This window comes from Macaca mulatta, chromosome 3 (assembly GCF_049350105.2).
Source record: "Macaca mulatta isolate MMU2019108-1 chromosome 3, T2T-MMU8v2.0, whole genome shotgun sequence".
Taxonomy (NCBI): Eukaryota; Metazoa; Chordata; class Mammalia; order Primates; family Cercopithecidae; genus Macaca; species Macaca mulatta.
In genome coordinates this window covers 123,125,644-123,147,459 of record NC_133408.1, presented here as the reverse complement: position 1 = coordinate 123,147,459, position 21,816 = coordinate 123,125,644, and the positions used below count along the sequence as shown (strand labels likewise).

At 40.1% G+C, this 21,816-nt stretch overlaps 1 protein-coding gene across 4 annotated transcripts in view; it reads right to left on the bottom strand.

Annotated features, from left to right (window-relative positions):
• SLC25A13 (solute carrier family 25 member 13) overlaps window positions 1-21,816 on the bottom strand; it is a 199,630-nt gene that overhangs the window by 107,664 nt on the left and 70,150 nt on the right. For 2 of the 4 annotated variants that reach the window (XM_015134304.3, XM_015134303.3), the window contains one exon: window positions 15,868-15,983. The exons of the other annotated variants lie outside the window; for them this stretch is intronic. In XM_015134304.3, the coding sequence (XP_014989790.1) occupies window positions 15,868-15,983 (116 nt within the window). The remainder of the gene's footprint in view (window positions 1-15,867; window positions 15,984-21,816) is intronic. 4 annotated transcript variants of the gene reach the window in all.

The window sequence follows — 21,816 nt, the reverse complement described above, 5'->3', positions numbered from 1 at the left end:
CTTGATTTTGTTTCCTTTATCAACCTATCAGAGCAAAAACTGCATTGCAACTGTTGGAAGAAATCAGTCATTAGCAACAAGATTACAGCAAATTTTCCAATTTAGAAAAACTGTATTTTTATCTCTCTCTTATACCAAAAGAAGAATGGTATAATTTTCCTATTTTTAAATGAGCAGTACAGTTAGTTTAAAATAGTCAAATCTTCCTAGGGCTCTAAGTTTTAGGATTTTCTGTTAGCTTTCTGTTCTCTACACCTTCTTTCCTATTCACAAGTTCTCTTCACCCTTCATCATGCATGCACATGAACATGCACATACACACATACACACATGCACACACGAACACACAGGTGCACATGCACGCACAGGGACAGCAGCCCCCAATCCAGTCTCTTCACATCCTGAAAGGCTTCTAAGGAACAGTAGACCTTCAGGCAGTAGTTAACTAAGGAGTGGCTTCACATGGTTATTTTTATTTACTCTCCAACTGACATTCTTCTACCTTCTCAACAGGTCTGCCTTTTTTTCTCCCGCTCTCTATTTTTAAAATGGAGTGATGAAGTAGCAAAAAGTACAATATTTTAGCCATTTGAGCATTGGCAATTCTTAAATTATCCCACCAACTGGAAGTGCTCTCTGACACTACTGTCTTTCAAAATTGAAGCCATTATGGTCAATCGTGCAAATCCGTATTTAGCTCTTCATAAATAGTGGATTTTTGACCCAATGAACTGGAACAGTTTCTGAACAGTCTCTAGGATCTCTGGAAAAGATACTCAGTACCCAGGCATGCCACAGTTCTTATCAACACAGAGGTTATTTACTTTCAAAACTCATACTGTTCTTATTAGAAACTCTTACTCTCTATTTGGGATGTAAGCATGTGTAAGAGAACATATTCAGTCCCCTCTTCACTTCTCATATAATAAAATAAAATCTACTGTAGGGCAATATTTTTCTTTCATCAAAATGACACATTATTTTTGTGAAATACCAAAATCAGAACCAATATTAATAAAGAACTTTCCCCAAGTAACATTTCTTCCGATTCTTCACCATTTTACCCCCCAGCTAACTTTTCGAATATTTCACTTTCCAAGTGTCTTTACAAAGACACTAACAAATGACCTTCCTTTCCAGCAAGCTTAAAAATGATGGGTAAAGTCTGCCCTCTTCCAGTCCAATACCAGCATTCCTCTAGCTTTATATATTTAATATTAAATTTAAGTGCTTAACTTTGAAACTTCTCATTTCCATACTTTCAACTCCCATGATTTTCTGCAACCTGAATCAAAGTGACTGAGTGGGTGTTTCCACACATTTCCTAATGTCATCTAGCCTACCCATTTTCCCAAAGCACACCAATTTCATCATAGCAGGTGTTCCTGGACACGGTCTAACTTGAACTCAGAAAGGGTTCCTCCAAACAATTACATCCATGTCAGAGAATTAACTAACTGAGGACTTGCTTAGAATTAAGAATTAACTAGCTTAGAAATCACCCCGGTTCTGTGGGTTTTGTTTAGTGAGAGACACGAGAGAAAAGTTGGTGCAAATATAAGTTTGCTAAACTCCAATTTAAACAAAGTTAAATATATTTATTTTTCCACAGGACTTCTCAGAGCCTTAATAAATTAAAAGTTTTAGTCTTTATGATTCTCTCTTAGGAGAGTCCTTTTTTACATGCCACTTATTAACATAAACAAGAAACACTTCTCTATAGTAACTAAACTTGCAATATATTTCAATAACGAAGACTTAAGGACAACAGGCCACTGTAGTTTCCAATAAAGGGCAAGACTGGACCAGTTTCTTTTGGACTCCATGCTAACTGGCAGAGCTGCAGTGGCAAGCGAGCCCAGGCCTCCCAATGTGGCATAGGGTGTACACTAGTTTCTTCCATTTTGGTCTTCATGTGAATCAGAACCAACTCCCTTTCAGAGGTCTCACTAGCCGGCCAACCAAACAGTTCTTTCTGTATTTTATTTTGTTTATTTATTTTTGTGACAGAATCTTGCTCTGTCACCAGGCTGGAGTACGGTGGTATGATCTCGGCTCACCACAACCTCTACCTCCTGGGTTCAAGTGATTCTCCTGCCTCAGCCTCCCAAGTAGCTGGGACTACAGGCACGTGCCACCATGCCCAGCTAATTTTTGTATTTTTAGTAGAGACCGGGTTTCACCATGTTGGCCAGGATGGTCTCGATCTCTTGACCTTGTGATCCGCTTGCCTTAGCCTCCCAAAGTGCTGGGATTACAGGTGTGAGCCACCGTGCCCGGTTCTTTCTGTATTTTTAATAATTCATTAGTTACTCTACATTTACTTCATTTACAGAAAGATGTATTTTCCAGTCTGTCTCTTGTATTATATATAGGTTGTCTGATATATTTTATTTCTTCATATATCCAAAATCAAAAGGCATCCAAAAACTGATTATCATTACATTTTGAAGTCATACATAAACTATTCTACAATGAATGTTTTTAACAGCAATGCTGGAAAAGTCTTAAATAAGATATATGTCTACTAGTTCAACTGCCCCTCTATAAAAAGCAGCTTTTATCTTTAAAGGGCAGGTCACTGACCTCTGTGAGATTTGCTAAAACCTATGCAATTTTTCCCCAGGAAAAAAAAAATGCTCATTTAGACAAAATATTACAATCATAGCCATTCACAGACTCCCTGATACTTATCTAGGCAAAGAGTTGCGAACTCTTGACTTTAAAGTTTAATTAAAAACTGCAGAACATAAACATGCACATACCATCATTACCACCACCATTTGGATAATGAAATTGGGTTACATTCACGTATTAAGGATAACTTCAAAACTGCACATAAAACCTATTTCATGAAATCTTGTTCAGTGTACTGAAAAATTAATTTAAAAAAAAGTCAAAGGAAGAGAAAAACATGTAATAGCATAACGCAAGAAAACATTTTGGAGTTTAACCTAAGAAATTGGTTATTGTATAGAACATACTTTGAATATTCAGGGGGTCTAATTGTGACTTTCTTCAGATAAAAGTAGTATTCAAGCTCTCAGCAGGGAGAGCTCATGCCTGTAATCCTAGCACTTTGGGAGGCCAAGGCAGGTGGATTGCCTGAGCTCAGGAGTTTGAGACCAGCCTGGGCAACAACAGTGAAACCCTATCTCTACTAAAATACAAAAAAATTAGCCAGGCATGGCAGCATGCGCCTGTAGTCCCAGCTACTCCGGAGGCTGAGGCAGGAGAGTTGCTTGAACCCGGGAGGCAGAACTTGCAGTGAGCTGAGATCGCGCTACTGCACTACAGCCTGGGCAACAGAGCGAGACTCTGTCTCCAAAAAAAAAAAAAAAAAAGTAGCATTCGAGCTCTCTGCTACTGTGGAGCTAGGCTATTAATGTGGTCTACTGCAGTACAACAACTTAAGAAATACCAGTAAGTAGGAATACGTAATGTCTTAAATTAGCATTATAAGACAAAGCACTGGTATATATGCCGAAGAGTTCAGATCAACAGTTTTATTAAACACACCCACACATCCACACAGGTACTCTTTCTCAAAATCCACAATGGAAATGCTTTGCTCTCCCTGCAATATTAAATAAGAAATACAGTAACAGGAAAGTGTCTGAGAAACTATCACTCAACATGTCTGTACCAATCTGCTCACACACCAGGTAAGTCCTTCGAAATCCTGACTTTCAGCTCCTCCACTCACAAAGTGGGATGACTATCAACTGGCTTCACACAGATACAGTGAAGCCTAAATAATGATCACTGACATGGTGCCTCTGGCTTTGCCCCACTCTAGTCAACTCAACAAAAATCATCTCTTCCAAGCATCATTCTGACTCTATCCCTGTCCTCCAAAGACCTTGTGGTGACTCCTAATTGCTTCTCATATGAAATAATTACTCTTGCTTAAGGGCCTGGCCCTGTCGTTGGTGCCCTGACAACCACCCTCCCAAGTACCTAGGTCTCTTAAGCTGCACCCCTCAATCAAGGGCCTCCTCTACTATGGTTCCCTCTCTCCTCAACCTGGACACGGGCCATCTCCTCACCCCTCCCTATCGTCCTGTGATTCTCCCCTTCAGTCAGAATTCTGTTCATATAAAAATATAAAGCTTTTCTGGGTAAAACTCACATTGTGTGCATCTCAACAAGTTATCCAGATAGGTGGAACCAAGGCAACTTTCTATGTACACTGGTAACTCTAAGTCAGGTACATTATCTTCCTTATTACTTTCCACCATAGGTATTTGCCTATTGCTCTTTACTTCATGAAAAATATTAAATCCTTCTAATGTCTGATATAGACTGAGACCACAATGGCTGACACCTGTCTGGATTATGGTGGGCTCACTCCAAAAGCATGAGTATCAACACCAGAGGGAGGCAGTGTGACACAGTGAAGAACAGTCAGCCAGGATCAGGCTGCTCTCCCAGCTCCACCACAGGCAACACTATGACTGTGGCCACTGACTCAACCTCCCCATGCCTATTTCCTCTTCAGAAAATGAGAATTATAATAGTATAGACCTTCTAGGCTACAATAATTAAACAATAAATTATACCAAAAGTATTTAGCCCAGAGGTTGGCATGTATTTAAAAATAAAAATGATGGTTACCTTACTTCTCTCATGAGATTATGTAAAACCACAAGTCTTGGGAACAGAACAAGACCAGTAGCTACCACCTGGTCCTTCTGCCTTTCCTTTGACCCCCTTCCTCTCACCCATGGCCGATCGGGAGCCAAGTCATACAGATTAGCTCTCAGGAATAGCCCAGTGTGCATAAATTGGCTCATGCCTGTAATCCCAGCATCTTGGGAGGCCAAGGTGGGAGGATTGCTTGAGCCCAGGAGTTTGAAGTAAGCCTGGGCAACATAGTTAAACTCATCTTTACAAAAATAAAAATAAAGTTAGCTGGACATGGCGGCGCCACCAGTAGTTCCAGCTACTTGGGACGCTAAGGTGGGAAGATGGCTTGAGTCAGGGATGCTGAGGCTGCAGTGAGCCCAGATCACTCCAGCCTGGGTGACAGAGACATTGTGGGGTGGGGGGGGGAAGGGAAGGGAAAGGGAGGGGAGGGGAGGGAAGGGAAGGGGGGAGGGGAGGGGAGGGGAGGGAAGAGGAGGGGAGGGGAGGGAAGGGAAGGGGAGGGAAGGGAAAGGAAGGGAAGGGAAGGGAAGGGAAGGGAAGGGAAGGCGGGCCCAGGTGGGGTCCCAAGATATGACTCCAGTCCATGCCTCTGTTATTCCCAGCCTCCACTGTTCGTAACACTTCCAAAGTGGCCATCAGTTCCAGATCCCCACAGCTCCAACCCTTCATGGAATACACAGCCCATATCATGCCAGTTCAGTATTAATGCATTTTCAGTCACTCCTCTAGATCTGCTCAGATAGCTTCCATGCTTTCTACCCACTTAGCCTGCTTTACATTATAAATAGGATACCCTGATATCATATTTTTTGTACTTGTTTATAGTCTCTCTGCCTAAAATGTTCCTCAAATGTATCAAACAGACTCTGTCCTTAGAACCTGGGAAATGGCTATTATTTTCTGCCTGGGACAGTCTCCCCACCTCCATCCCCATATCTACAAGACCAATTCCCTCACCTCTTTCAAAAAAAAAAAAAAATCTTTTTTTTTGGTGGAAAAAAACACTTAACACGAAATTTACCCTTAGTAGATTTTTAAGTGTACAAAACAATATCATTAGCTATTAACACACGTTGTGCAGGAGATCTCTAGAACTTACTCATCTTGCTTAACCAAAACTTTATGCCAGATGATTAGTCAGTCCCCATTCCCCCTCCCCATAGCTCCTGGCGGCCACGACTCTTTGATTCCATGACTCTGCCTATTTCAGGTGCCTCATATAAGTGGAATCATGTAGTATTTGTCTTCTGTGGCTGTCTTATTTCACTCGTAGTGTCCTCAGGGTTCATTCATGTTGTCATATATGGCAGGATTTTATGGCTGAATAATATTCTATCATATGTATATATATTTGCTTTATCCATTCAGCTGTGGATGGACATTTAGGTCATTTCCACATTTGGCTATTGCGAACAGTGCTGCAATGAACATGAGAGTGCTGATAACTCTTCAAGATCCTGCTTTCAATTCTTTTGGATAAATATCCAGAAGTGAGATTGGTGGATTATATGGCACTTCTATTTTTAAAATTTTGTCAGAATCTCCATAACTATTTTCCATAGGGACTGCACCAAAACATTTATTATCTTAGCCTTATAGAAAAAGTTTGCCACCCATATCCATTACAAAAAATAACACTTTAAAAAAGAAAAGAAAAAGAAAACTATGTTGACATTCCATACACTAAGTTTAAAGAGAAAATACATTAAATTTCAAAAACAAATTTATGTAAATATCTCCTCATATAGTAGCATAGATTTATAATTAATATAATGACACTTTATTCCCTTATTTATTATTATTCTGCTTTGGTTATAAATGACTAGGCCATTAATATCATTTTCTCTCCCCTCTTCTTACCCTGCTTGTCGTCCACCATGATTTACTCCTTTTGAACACCCCTCCTGTCCACTATGATAACCAAAATTTGACAGTATTGGTAACGTCCAACTCACAGAATTCTGAAGTTTCTTTAAATGCATTATATTCAATATGTAGTAAAATACATCTACTGAAATATTTATGAACTTTTAAGAAGGTAATGCTTATTTGTTATTTCAAATATAAAATTCAGCTCATGATTCTACTATCCTCCGTCTGAGGCACTTAGCACTGATTCATCCTTGGCAGTAGTCCTATCTGCAAAATTGTAAACATGTACTAGCATCTTTAGATAACAAATAACATAGATGTATGTGTTCCTTTCTCTTTCAAAATTTGTAGTGTTCATCTACTCTAAATTTCCAGAGTAGTGAGATATAGACAGACTAACAGTTGTTATTAAATAAACTTTTATTTAAAAACTTTAAAAATTCTAAAGGAATAAAACATTTATTTATACATATACATATAGATATTATACATATTGAAGGCAATAGCATGTGAAATCCCAGCAGGATGTTTGTGGAAATTAACAACTTACTCTAAAATTGTTTTGATAGTGAATAGGGCCAAGAATAGCCAAGATAATCTTAAAGAATAAAGTTGAAAGCCTTACCAGATATGACTTATAAAGCTACAGTGATTAAGATAGTATAGTATTAGTGGAGAATTTACAATTATATAAAAAGAATAGAGCATTCAGATACAGCCTCATACTGGACTTACAATAGCAGCACCACTGCAGTGCAATAAAGAAAATAGCGACCTTTTTAATAAATGGTGCCGGGTGATCTACATATCCTTGGGGAAGGGGGCCAGGGAAGAATCTTGTCCTTTACCTTTAGTACCATGCAAAAATATAACAAATTCTAGAAAGATTAAAATGTAAATTTGAAAGGAAAACAAACTTCTGGAAGATAACATAGGAGAATATCTTCCCGACCTGGAGGAAACCAAATAAATTTTTTTTCTTTTTTGAGACAGAGTTTCGCGCGTGATATTGGCTCACTGCAACCTTTGCCTCCTGGGTTCAAGCGATTCTCCTGCCTCAGCCTTCTGAGTAGCTGGGATTACAGGTGCTTGCCACCATGCCCAGCTAATTTTTGTATTTTTAGTAGAGACAGGGTTTCACTGTGTTGGCCAGGCTGGTCTCGAACTCCTGACCTCAGGTGATCCACCTGCCTCGGCCTGCCAAAGTGTTGGGATGACAGGCGGGAGCCACTGTGCCCAGCCTAGATTTTTTAAAACAGGACACGAAAAGAGCTATCCACAAAAGAAAATGCTGATAATTTGTACTACATTAAAATTAGAAACTTATGTTCCTCAAGACTCAATTGAGTAACAGTGCAAGTCACAAAGTAAAGAATCTGTGAAACATATAACCCTCAGAGGTCGTGTATCCAGAAAATATGCATGTGACTGAAGAAGATACCCAAATGGCCAATAAATATGAAAAAATATTGTATAACCCATTAGGAATCAGGGAAAGAAATGCTCATTAAAGCCACACGGGGAGATATCACTAAAATAAAAATAACTGATACCAAGTGGCAAAGATCTGAAATAAATAAAACCATCATGCAATGATATTATGAGTGTTAACTGGTACCATCACTTTGGGAAACATTTTGGCAAGCTCTACTGAAGCTAAATATGCATATTTTCTATGACCCAGCAAGTCTATTCCTAGATATGTCTATACACACCAAAAATATGTAAAACAATGTTGAAAACATATTGCTGTAGTAGACAAAAATGAAAATGTTCCAAAATGTTTATCAACAATAGAATGGATAAATTAGAATAGAGTCACATAATGGAATTCAATACATTGTTTTTTGAAGAAAAACAAAAAATACATATGACATGGATTTATCTCACAAATAAAATGAACAAACAAAGCCAGACCAAAAGAGTACACTCTATATAGTTCCAATTAAATGAAGTTTAAAACGAGGCAAAACCAATTGATAGTGATAAATGTCAGTTGTTACCATTGGGATTGGGAAACAGTGACTGGGATGAGACCTCTACACTGCTGGTACCATCCTCTTTCTGATCTGGCTTGTGGTAAGCAGATCCAGATGTAAAAGTCCAGCAAGATGTACACCTAACATGATTTGTATATTCTTCTGCATGTATGCTATCATTCAACAAAGTATGCTTTAAAAAATCACTGTCACATGCAATAGGCTAAAAATACAAACGGAAACATTTAGAACAATTTTTTTTCTCCTCACATGCAGAATCACAAATTAACTAGAATTTACCACTCATACCAACATCCTGTTATATACCTGTTGATATCTCAAGATACTTATAAACACTGGATATCAAAGTAAGAACACACGGTGACAGCAAGAATACTGGAGTTTTCCCTCAAAGGAAATAGGAGAATATAAGTAGCTAGATACCAAAAGAACAAAAGTGGCCTAATCAAGATCTTTTCATTGTAGCAAATACATGGGGTGATGTAGACATGAAAATACGGTAAATATAAACAAGGCCTCAGAGGAAATAGGTCAAGGTTTCACTGAAATGAGACACTTATTTGCCCCTCGATCCAACTGATTTTTGTTTAGTGTCTATCAGAATCAGTACTAGTGGGAGCATGAACACCACCCTGTTGTTGACAAACCCTGTTGCAAACTAAGCTTAGTCGCAGAAGCCCCACTTCACACACACTAATGTGGAAATCCAGTAGGAAAACTGATAAAGAGTGTAACTGCTCTCAGTATAAAAAGCAAGGCTGAGAGACATGTGAGATTTGAGGCCACTCTCCTGTTTTCTCTGCAGACCATGGGAAGGCCCCAGGTGAACCTCTATAGAGTGTAGAAAGAATACTCACCCCATGATCATCACAACTGACTGAGCCAATCCGGGAAGTAACAAAGGAGCCCTTCTCTCAATTGTCACTCCATGTCTACCCCTCCCAAAGATACACATCAAGGTAGACAAACTTCTAAAATACTAAAGGGTCACTCCTAGGTGAAAGATTTATAAGAAGCTAAGGAAGTAACTAGAGATAAGATTGCCATTGGGTTTACAGTCTCATATGACCAGCTAGCCAGGCTATAGATCTGGATCTTCATTCTCTGAAAACTTTGGGTTTATAAGAGCAAGGTTGACTACGTAAATCTTCTTTTCTGTCCAACTCCAAGTTGTTTGTTTTTGATGTCTTTAACTCTGTGAAGAGTTTCCTGGAAAAGGTACTTGTTGCTAGCTTCTTCTAAAGGTACCTGCTGTCAAAACACTCCTTAGGCTGCCATGCCCCCTATAAGATTTTGTTTACTTAGGTGAAAGACTGCTATGCACACCACCTATATTTAATGAATCTAACCAACCCTATAAAAAAAAGTTAGGGCCGGGTGCGGTGGCTCAAGCCTGTAATCCCAGCACTTTGGGAGGCCGAGACGGGCGGATCACGAGGTCAGGAGATCGAGACCATCCTGGCTAACACGGTGAAACCCCGTCTCTACTAAAAAATACAAAAAACTAGCCGGGCGAAGTGGCAGGCGCCTGTAGTCCCAGCTACTTGGGAGGCTGAGGCAGGAGAATGGCGTGTACCCGGGAGGCGGAGCTTGCAGTGAGCTGAGATCCGGCCACTGCACTCCAGCCTGGGCGACAGAGCATGACTCCGTCTCAAAAAAAAAAAAAGTTAGAAGTCAGCTATTAATTTGCAAACTGATGGTCTTTTTTGCTCTCTTAGTCCTACGCATGTCTCATTCCGTTTAATCTTAAATTGGGATTAATGGCTCAGAAAATCCAGGGTACATTTTATGATACCAATGGAGTGAGGACTCCCGTTGGCTCATCATACATGTATACAAGGCACATATACAACACGCTGTTTTGTGAGACTGGAAAACCCTAGAATAAATTACCTGTGAAAGGCAGGATATTGCTGGAGGGGTTGTACATTCTTCTACAACAGTCACATGCAACTGAAGACAAAATCACAATATGAGCTCCTTGAAATCAGGGCTTCCTGTCTTTTATTGCATAAGGCAAGGATGCCCTCTCTTACCAGTCCTATTCAACACAGTATTGAAAGGCCTGGACAAAGCAATCAGGCAAGAGAAAGAAATACAGGGCATCCAAATAGGAAGAGGGGTAGTCAAACTATCCTGTTTGCAGTTGAATTGATCCTGTGTCTGTTAATAGAAAACCCCACAGTCACAGCCAAGAAGCTCCTTAAGTTGATAAACAGCTTCAGCAAAGTCTCAGGATACCAAATCAATGTATAAAAATCACTAGCATTCCTATACACCAACAAGTCACGCCAAGAGCCAAATCAGGAACATAATCCAATTCACAATTGCCACAAAAAGAATAAAATACCTAGAAACACAGCTAACTACGGAGATGAAAGATCTCTACAAGCAGAACTACAGAACAGAGATGACACAAACAAATGGAAAAACATTTCATGTTCATGGATAGGCAAAATCAGTATCATTAAAATGAACATACTGCCCAAAGCAATTTATACATTCAATGCTGTTCCTCTCAAACTACCAATGACATTCTTCATGGAACTAGACAAAAACCACTTTAAAATTCATATGGACCAAAAAAGAACCCAAATAGCTGTCAGGCCTCTGAGCCCAAGCTAAGCCATCATATCCCCTGTGACCTGCACATACACATCCAGATGGCCTGAAGCAACAGAAGAATCACAAAAGAAGTGAAAATGGTCGGTTCCTACCTTAACTGATGACATTCCACTATTGTAATTTGTTCCTGCCCCACCTTAACTGATTGATTAACCTGATGAAATTCCTTTTCTTGGCTCAAAAGCTCCCCCACTGAGTGCCTTGTGACCCCCACCCCTGCCTGCAAGAGAACAACCCCCTTTGACTGTAATTTTCCACCACCCACCCAAATCCCATAAAACTGCCCCACCCCTAACTCCTTTTGCTGACTTTCTTTTCAGACTCAGTCCACCTGCACCCAGGTGATTAAAAAGCTTTATTGCTCACACAAAGCCTGTTCGGTGGTCTCTTCACATGGACGTGCATGACATGACAATAGCCAAGGCAATCCTAAGCAAAAAGAAAAAACCTGGAGGCATCACGCTACCTAACTTCAATCTGTACTACAGGGCTACAGTAACCAAAACACCGTGGTACTAGTACAAAACACAAACATCAATGGAACAGAATAGAGAGCCCAGAACTAAGGCCGTACACATACAACTATCTGATCTTCAACAAAGTTGACAAAAACAAGCAATGGGAAAAGGATTCTGTATTCAATAAATGACGCTGAGTTAACTGGCTAGCCATATGCAGAGGACTGAAACTGGATCCCTTCCTTACGCCATACACAAAAATAAACTCAAGATGGATTAAAGACTTAAATGTGGCCAGACAGTGATGGTTCACACCTGTAATCCCAACACTTTGGGAGGTCAAGGTGGGCAGATCACTTGAGGTCAAGAGTTCCAGACCAGCCTGGCCAACATGGTGAAACCCTGTCTCTACTGAAAAATACAAAAATTAGCCAGGCATGCTGGTGCATGCCTATAGTCCCAGCTACTTGGGAGGCTGAGGCACAAGAATAACTTGAGCCTGGTAGGCAGAAGTTGCAGTGAGCCAAGATCATACCACTGCACTCCAGCCTGGGCAACAGAGCAAGACTCCGTCTAAAAAACAAACAGCACTTAAGTGTAAAACTCAAAACTATATTCTTGGAAGACAATCTAGGCAATATCACTCTGGAGAGTGAAATGGGCAAAGATTTCATGACAAAGACACCAAAAGCAATTGCAATAAAAACGAAAATTGGCAAATGGGATCTAATTAACTAAAGGGCATTCTTCAGAGCAAAAGCCCAACTATCAAGAGAGTAAACAGACACCCTACAGAATGGGAGAAAATTTTTGCAAACTATGCATCTGACAAAGGTCTAATATCCAGCAACTAACTATAAGGACCTTAAATTCACAGGGAAAAAACAACCCCATTAAAAAGTGAGGGAAAGGCCAGGTGTGGTGGCTCATGCCTGTAATCCCAGCAATTTGGGAGGCCAAGGCAGGTGGATCACCTGAGGTCAGGAGTTTGAAACCATCCTGACCAATATGGTAAAATCCCATCTCTACTAATACAAATTTTGTATTCAAAATTTGCCAGACATGGTGGCACACGCCTGTAGTCCCAGCCACTCGAGAGACTGAGATAGGAGAATTGCTTAAGCCCTGGAGATGGAGGTTGCAGTGAGCCAAGACTGTGCCACTGCATTCCAGCCTGGATGACAGAGTGAGACTCTATCTCAAAAAAAAAAAAAAAAAGCGGGGGGGCAAGGGACATGAACAGATATTTTCAAAAGAAAATATATACACGGCCAAGAAGCATATGGAAAAAGGCTTAACATCACTGATAATTAGAGAAATGCAAATCAAAGCTACAATGAGATACCATCTCACACTAGGCAGAATGGCTACTATTAAAAAGTCAAACAATAGCTGGTTCTAGCAAGGTTGCAGAGAAAAAGGAACATTTATACACTGCTGGTGGGAGTGTAAATTAGTTCAACCACTGTGGAAAACAGTGTGGCAATTCCTCAAACACCTAAAAACAGAACTATCCTTCAACCCACAATCCCATTACTGGGTATATACCCAAAGAAATATAAACATTCTATCATAAAAACACATGCACACATATGTTCACTGTAGCACTATTCACAATAGCAAAGACAAGGAATCAACCTAAATGCCCATTAATGACAGACTGGATAAAGAAAATGTGGTACATATACATCATGGAATAGGATGCAGTCATTAAAACAACAACAACAACGAGATCATGTCCTCTTCAGGAACTTGGATGGAGCTGGAAGCATTATCCTTAGCAAACTAATGTGGGAACAGAAAACCAAAAACCAAACATTCTCACATATATGTGGGCGCTAAGTGATAAGAACACAGAGACAGAGAGGAACAACAGACATTAGGCCTACCAGAGGGTGAAGAGTAGAGGGTGGGAGGAGGGAAAGGATCAGGGAAAATAACTAATGGGTATTAGGTTTAATAGCTGAGTAATGAAATAATTTGTACAGCAAACCCCTGTGATACAAATTTACCTATATAATAAACCTGCACATGTACCCCTGAACTTACGTTAAAAAAAAAACACAACAATTAAAAAATAAATAAATAAAGGGCTTCCCAAAGAAGAAAAAAGGAAAAACAAATTAGAAAATCTTTTCTTCTTTCAGGCTATTTTTTAGTATCACTATTTGTATAAAGGCCTTTGTTTTCCAGACAGTGCCTTTTATGCAGTGGATCTTTTAATCCTTACATAGTCCTGTAAGGTAGTTATTACCCCAATTTTAGAGATGAGGAAAATAAAGCTCAGAGGGTTGAAATGACTTGTCTTTCAGCTAGTAAGAAGCAGAAACAAAATCCTTATGCAACTATATCTTCTACAATTCAAAGATAGCTCTTGTTTCCTACATCCTGCTTCTTCACTATCATTTTCTTCTAATCACACTAACACACACACTTTCCCCTGCAATGGTGGAAGCCTCCTATGTCTTTCCAGGACCAGTGGTAAAGCTAGCGTCACCAATATCCCTTGCCACTTCACACGCATGAAGGGAAGATGGATCTATATCAAGGAACTACCTGAAGCCCATTTCTTGGTCCTCTCATCTCAAATCGAGCTCTCTTCCATTCCTCACATCCAGTCTTGCTGGGGAAAGTAGGAAGATAAGACAGAACATATCTGTGTTGAACATGCTTGCACTCACAGGCTTTCCTCTGTTCATCCCAAAGAAACACTATCGTAACACTGTCACCAAACTCGCTTCCACTGAGTAAATCAATAACACCATGAGCTAGCTGCTTACTCACTACTTGAAGATTTAAATGGGGACTTTTTTTTATTGGTATTAATTGAAAAGTTGTGGTTGCAGTGGTGCTAAGATGAACTGGGTGATGGAAATAAATTTCATCTAAGGATTTGAAAATATTAAATAATCCTCATGAAGTATTAATGGAAAGCATCTGATCTTCTAGAAACAAAATCAGGCAAGTATATAATTTTTTGTCTTTGCTCAAGACGATTTAACCTTTAATTCTGTCATGCCAAATAAGTATGACGGAATGGCGAAGGGGGTGAGCTGGCACAATAAGTCTATTATACTATCTTACCAATACTTTATCTAATTATTATCTTCACTTCTTAATAGGATAAATGAGGACTGGAGAGGATCATCAGTTTGGCTCAGAGGCAAAAGCAGCAGAGCTGGAAGGGGCTAAGCTTATCTGATTCCGGAAGCAACATTCTTCCTGTGTTTTTCCCACATCTGTATGTTTCCCACAATACACCAAATAAGACAAATCCCAAAGGTCTGAATGAATTGGAAACTATGAATAAAGACACTTAAAATGGGCGCATGCCAAGCACAAGACAGGCAGAGGTCCTGTCTGGCTCTCACGTTCTATGACGCTATGAAAATAGTCATGCCACGTTCTCCCTAATCTTTAAAGCCATCTCTCATGAAAGCATAATCCACACACCTAAAGGGCTCCAAAATTCTTCTTGAGCAATGCTAATGCAGATTTCTGTGCAGAGACAACATATGCTGGACACCACAGAGTCCGTGGGAAACATGGCACTTTCTGTTAAATCTGTCCTTAGTAGCCAGTTTTTTAAAAAATAACTTATCACTGTCCCACCACTTCCAAGTCTTCCCTTTCTTCTAAGTATCTGAAAAACGTCAGGGTTTTCTGCAGCTTTGTAGCTAATTCCCATGATGATGTTTGTGCCTTGCAAATAAAGAAGGCCACAGCAGAGCAGGCACTGCCAGCACAGCAGTGGGGTGGGAGGCGTGTTCTTTAGAACAAGGTCCTTCACGTACCATTCTGAACCACCATCTTGTGCAGTGGCTCTGGCCGCAAACTACTCCATGGGAACAAGGTGAAGACAAGAAGTATAGGGTGTGTTAGTAACTTCTGTGTGTAGGCAGATTATTCACTTCTTCATTCTATCGGTGGAAAGCACTACTGATGGTGCAGGGAAGAAACAGAAGTCCTGTCTGGCTCTCACATGCTATGATTGTATGAAAACAATCATGCCACATCTCCCTCACCTTAAAACTAAATCAGAGTATCAAAACTACTAAGCCAGAAACTTGTTTTTTTCCAACAGCAAGACGTTTGAACTGGAGCCCCTAAACATTGAAGTGTCTTTACTAAAAGGGATATACTATCTTCTTAAAAGCATTTCCATATACTTTATTTTGTTCCTACAAAAAAAAGAAAGAAAGAAAGAAAATGCTCACACAAGTCCGCACTTACATAGATGTGCACAGAATCGTGCTCCTTACCAAAAGTTACTTCTCCTTTGCCAGCTTTGTCAAACAGCTGAAACGCTACCATAAACAAAGCATCAGGAGCACACAGGACAGATTCAAAGGCAACAAATTCTTGAAAAGATATTAATCTGCAACATAAAACAAACACAAAGCATAAAGTCAGCAGCTTGTGGAAAACAGAAGCATATACAAACATACACTGAGGGAAAAAATATCCCTGCCAAAACATAAAATTCAAACTGAAAACATTTATAAACATTTAGCATTTACTTTTACAACGTGGACTGAAATAATAATGCACAGAATCTAAAAGACATGACAGCATTGACCACGTAGTTTACACACTAAATACATTATAATTTCAAATGTAACTGTTTTATCCAGTATCATATATGTTTCAATCTTACTTCAGACATGTTTTTGGGTTCTAAAATTAAAGTGTAGATACTTTAGACTAAGATGTGACTGCCTAACAGCAAAATAGAGCAACTTTGTTACACATTAGTATCCCTATAGACCATGCAAAAAACGGTTCACAGATAATTGATTCACTACCAGTATTTACTGACCACCTGTGAATTGACCTAGGGCTAGTACAGGGGAATACAGATAAATGACACATGAAACATGACCCCAAGGAACTTCTAGTCTGGTGAGGCAGATAGCACTAGTCTAGAAATAGACCAGTGTGTAGAAGAAGAACAAATCGTAACACAAGAACTAGTATGGTAACAAAAGTCTTTGTGGCAGAAATGGCATTTGAGCTAGGTCTCAAAAAATGAGTACAATTCAGATACACAGTAAGGGGTGTAGACCAGAGGGCACTTCAGGCAGAAGACTAATGCAAGAAAGCTAAGGAGTATATAGGGAAAATTATGAGTGACAGATTTTGTCTGGACAGTGGAGTGCATAAAAGAACAATGTAAAATTAGATTAGAAATATAGGACCAGAGGTGGCCTTGAAGCAAGAAAAGGGGCTGGTCATTCTCTAGGAGAAAAGAGTGACTTTAACTTTCTGAAGGTCAAAATGTGGGTCAATCTAAGGTTTAGGAAGAATATGAGAGGCCAAGGACGTTTGGCTTCCAAAGAGGAAATGGGTCCATAAAAGCTTTCCTAGATTGTATTTTTTAACAACTGCTACTTTAAGTGTCCAAATACCTTAATGATACATTGAGATACTCCAAGTTTCCGGAGGATATAGGAAGAGGAAGAAAATAGGAATGTTTTTCATATCTTTTACAGAAAACTTAGTTACTTCTAAACATCCTATAGAGAGCACACATTTTTACAAAAACTGTTACAAAGCGAACTTAGCTGTTTCCCAGAATGTCACCCAATTACAATAATGCTATGAAGAAAGGAAAAACTCAGTGCGTTCAATATAACATCTCTGTATCATTAACCATCCAAAACACATCCTTCTCAATGCCTGGGAACACTCAGGAAGAGCATGTGTTACAGGGGAGTACTTCCCGAGGACATTTTATCCTCTACTAAGGTCTCTCTCACCGAGACTCTGCCTAAGCAAGACCAGGGGAAGACAAAGGCAAGAAGCGGGGGCAAATGTGAGTCAAGCATTCCTGGCTGAACTCAAGGAGCTTACCACCAGCTGTTTGGAGGAAGGGGAGACAGTCATGAGCACACATAACCACTAGAAATTAAGAGTTAACTGTAAAAGAAAAAATAAAGCACCAAGGGGCATAAAAGGGGTGAATTATTCTGCCTGGAAGAGTTAGAGACTGCTTCATGGAGGCATGGTATTTGAAGAACAAATTTTAAAGCTGAAAAGATCTTAGGGATTATCTACTTCAACCTCCTCATTCTACTTGTGAGGAAACGGAAACTCGCAAAAGTTAATGACCTGGGTTAGGCAAAACAACTGGCTTCTGACATTTTGGCCTGAAAACCAGGTCTCCTGGCTTCCGTATAACCTGGTTAGAATTCCAACTGCTGTGGGAAGATGGTGAAACCATGCCCCACAGGATTAAAGAATTTGGTAACTAACAAAAATTTATTGAGCTTGTCTTGCAGGACAGCAGAGAAGAAAACCATTTGTTACAGTTCTCTCTATTTGCCACAAAATTGGCTGACAGACTGAGGCTGGTTAGAACCAATACAGCTCACTGGAGTCTGGGCAGAATAGACTTCCTCTCCTGGTGAGTAATCTTTTGACGTTAGAAGGCCAAAAACTCACCCTCAGTTCAAGCTAATGCCACCATTGTCCAAAGGTGCAACCCATGAAGCAGCATGTAAGGGCAGCAGCATGCCCAAGACACTTTCCAAACCCCTTTTCCTTTCAGCCAATCACTAATCACTGTTCAGCACCTAAACTCCACACTCAGAAGCCCTCCCTTAAATCTATGGCTGTAAGGCTGGTAGAGAAAGTCAAACTTGAGCCTGACTCCTGTCTCCTTACTCAGCAGCCTGGCAATAAACCTTTCTTGCTGCAAAAACCTGGTGCTTTCTGTTTGGCTTTCCATTGTGTGCAGGCAAATGGACCCACTTTGGTTTAGTGACAATGGAGACAGGAGGGAAGGGTAGAGAGAAGACATTCTACACTGGTGAAGCAAAGTACAGAGGTGAAAACAAATGGATGTGCTGTATTTGGAGCAGGATGTAGGAGTTACCAATTCTCCATCTAGCAGGTCATGAGGAGCAAAAGACTGGCATGAGTGAGAGGCCAGCCACCTGGGGTGGACCTTAAGGACCAAGCAACAGAATCTCGACTTTTTTTTTTCAGACAGTTAAAAATCACTCAAGGTTTCTGGATTAAGAAATGTCACATTCAAAACTTTGATTTAGAAAAGAACTGGTGTGGAAGATGAATTTAAAGGAGAGATGAGATGTGGGAGAAAGCCTGGCAGCCAGGGATTGCAGGGTTCTAAACCTGAATGGGAGTCCTAGGAATGAAAGCAGAGGAAAGGTCAGAGAAACACAGTGGAGGCAGAAATGATAAAATGTGGTTAGGACTGGATGTTGGAGGCCAAGGCCAAGGAAACAGGCCAGGATGCTCCCAAGATTTCCAACTTGGATAACTGAGTGAGATGATGATACCACCACCAAAGATAAAGAAGAAAAAAGAAAAAAAGGTAAAAATTGGAAAGAAGGGACCTGTGGGAGAATGCAACCAACTGCGACTGTATTTGAGGTACCAGTGGGACATGTAGTACAGTGTCCAGCCAGATGCCAAAAGAGACTCAACGGACTTAACAGAGATGCTGGTATGGGCAGAACTATGTCCCCCATTTCCGAAAATCCCAACCCCTAGAACCTCAGAATGTGACTTTATTTGGAAATAGGGTGGCTGCAAATGGAGCTAGTTAAGATGAGATCATAGTGGAATAGCGCAGGCACCTAATCCAGTATGACTGAAGTCTTTATAAAAGAGGGAAATTTAAAAACAGACACGCACACAAGGAGAAAACCAAGTGAAGATGAAGGTAGAGAGCAGGGTGATTCTTCTTCAAGCCAAGGAACACCAACGGTTGCCCGGCCACCACCAGAAGACAGGAAAGAAGAACAGAACAGATTCTCCCTCACAGCCCTCAGAAGAAACCAACCCCTGCTGAACTTCCACCTTGGATGTCTAGCCTCCAGAAGTTGGGACAACTAATTTTTTTTTTTTTTAAGCTTCCCAGTTTGCGGCAGAGTACTTTGTTACAGCAGCCTGAGGAAACTAACATAGAGGCCAAGATTGGAAACACAGATCTGGCAGTTTTTAAAGAAAGGTTACCTAAAGCTATGAATAAAAGTGCCCACAAGCATTTCATTTAGAGATGTTTCCTTTCCTCTTAAGGTATGCTCTAATAAGAGAAGACTTTGAGGAATTCACTGGCAGGCCCACCACACTCTAGACTTCTGAAGCGGGACAGAGGACAAATGCATTTCCGGCCCTTTGCTTCCCAGTTGCCACGCCTACGCACATCCCCCAACCCTGCTGATCAGGCACCCACAGCCACACAGCCACACAGTGCTGCTCTCCAGGGGAACTTGCTGGCAGTTTGCTGAGGCAGAAAACAATCATATTTGCTTAATTACCCCTTCACGGACATTAGGTTCATTAAATAGAATCACACTATGTGTTATCTGAAAAAGGGATGTTTTTGGTTTCATGGTCTGAATAAAGACAGGCTTAATATATATATGAAAGGCTTATATAAAAAAGGCATATATAAGAGACCATATACATATGCAAGGCTTATAATATATAAAGGTGTATATATATGTTTTATATATATATATGACTCTATATATATATGTATGATCAAAGCTTTGTCTGGCAATGTCAACGTTTCATAACTGAGAATGGCCAATAAATACTCTGGTATTTTAGGTATGTCACTGATACCAAAAGGTATGTAATGTGGTAACCCTGTTAGATATGAGTATTATACACCTACGCAGGAGGTATGTAGATGAACCATGAAATCATAATGTATTATTGTTCGCCAAGATCATTTTGGATTTTCAAGGTAATCTGACTAGAAGGCAATCAGAATAATTATATAGTACTATATTACTTTACAGCATGATACCTAAAAATGTTTATATATATATATTTTTTGGTTTTTTTGAACAAACAGTGCTTCCATCTTGCTTTACAGGTTTAATGAGCATTAACATAAGTTACAACAAAGAATTCAAGCTTAATCAAGTTCAGACCTGGCTGGTGAACTCACTTACTTCCTTTTCCACCCACAACTCCCAGAACTTCTTTGACGATGTTAGATTCCCTTTAAAACGAATCATGCAGCTCTGATAAACTCTATGACTAGAATCTAAGGAACAGTATTTGCCACCACTCTCATCTGCAGGAACTAATAGTAGAACATGGGTCAGCTAACAAGAAAGCAAATGTACAAGTCACATTTCCACAGGCCCATACCACTCAGAGATTAGGGAAGGGTAGGTGTCTAACTACTCTATTTCATGGTTCTGATGCTACTGGATATTTTTTGTAAGCAAGTCATTTTTGTTTTACAAAGCACTAGAGCTGCTGTTCTCCTTCTGGAAGCCATTTATAACAGTAGCGACTTTGTAACTCCTTTACAGTCCAGGTAATAATAAAATAGCCAAAGCACTGCGTAGTACTACAAAATACTGGGCCAAAGAAGAAAAGGTTGAAAAGTGAATTGCATCTGTATGCTATGCTTACACAATGTAAATATTAATCATCTATCACATACGTGGAAAGGTACCACAAGATATACACCAAAATGATGATGGTGCTTCAACTTTAGGTACCTCCTCCCCCAACTTCGCAAGGGATAGCACTTAGCCTGGAGATATTTGAAATATAATAGAGAATACAGACTGAAAATTATGATGTTATGGAAAAAGGGTTAAGTAATGTAACAAAACTGGAAAGAAACGACTCAATGAATTCAGAGGAGGGGAAGGTTACTGTCATGTTGAGTGAAAGGAGGTGAAAAAAGCCTTACTGAAATTGGGAACACGTGACATCAGAAGGAAGATGTGTTCAGTGAACATGAGCTCGGTCTTGCAATAAAAGTGAAATGTGATCAAATAAAGACGGGAGATGGGGGAGGAGAGTCCACCAACTGAAGTTTGACTTCGGTGCCTACTCTACATATTTGGCAGAGGGCAGTTCTAGGGACACAATCTCCGCTCCCCAGAACTGGTGGTCCAGAGGGGCAGAAGGTAAGTCAGGAGCCAAGAAAGGGAGCCCAGAGATGAAGAATCAGAAGACATGCATATTTTCTGGAGGAAAACTAGAACAGAAAATATAGTGCTGGGGCTGGGCATGGCAGCTCATGTCTATAATTCCAGCACTTTGGGAGGCCAAGGCAGGAGGATCACTTGAGTCCAGGAGTTCAAGACTGCAGTGAGCTATGATTGCACCACTGCACTCCAGCCTGGACCACAGAGTGAGATACCATCTACTAGAAAAAAAGAAAAAAAAAGAAAAGAAGGAAGGAAGGAAGGAAGGAAGGAAGGAAG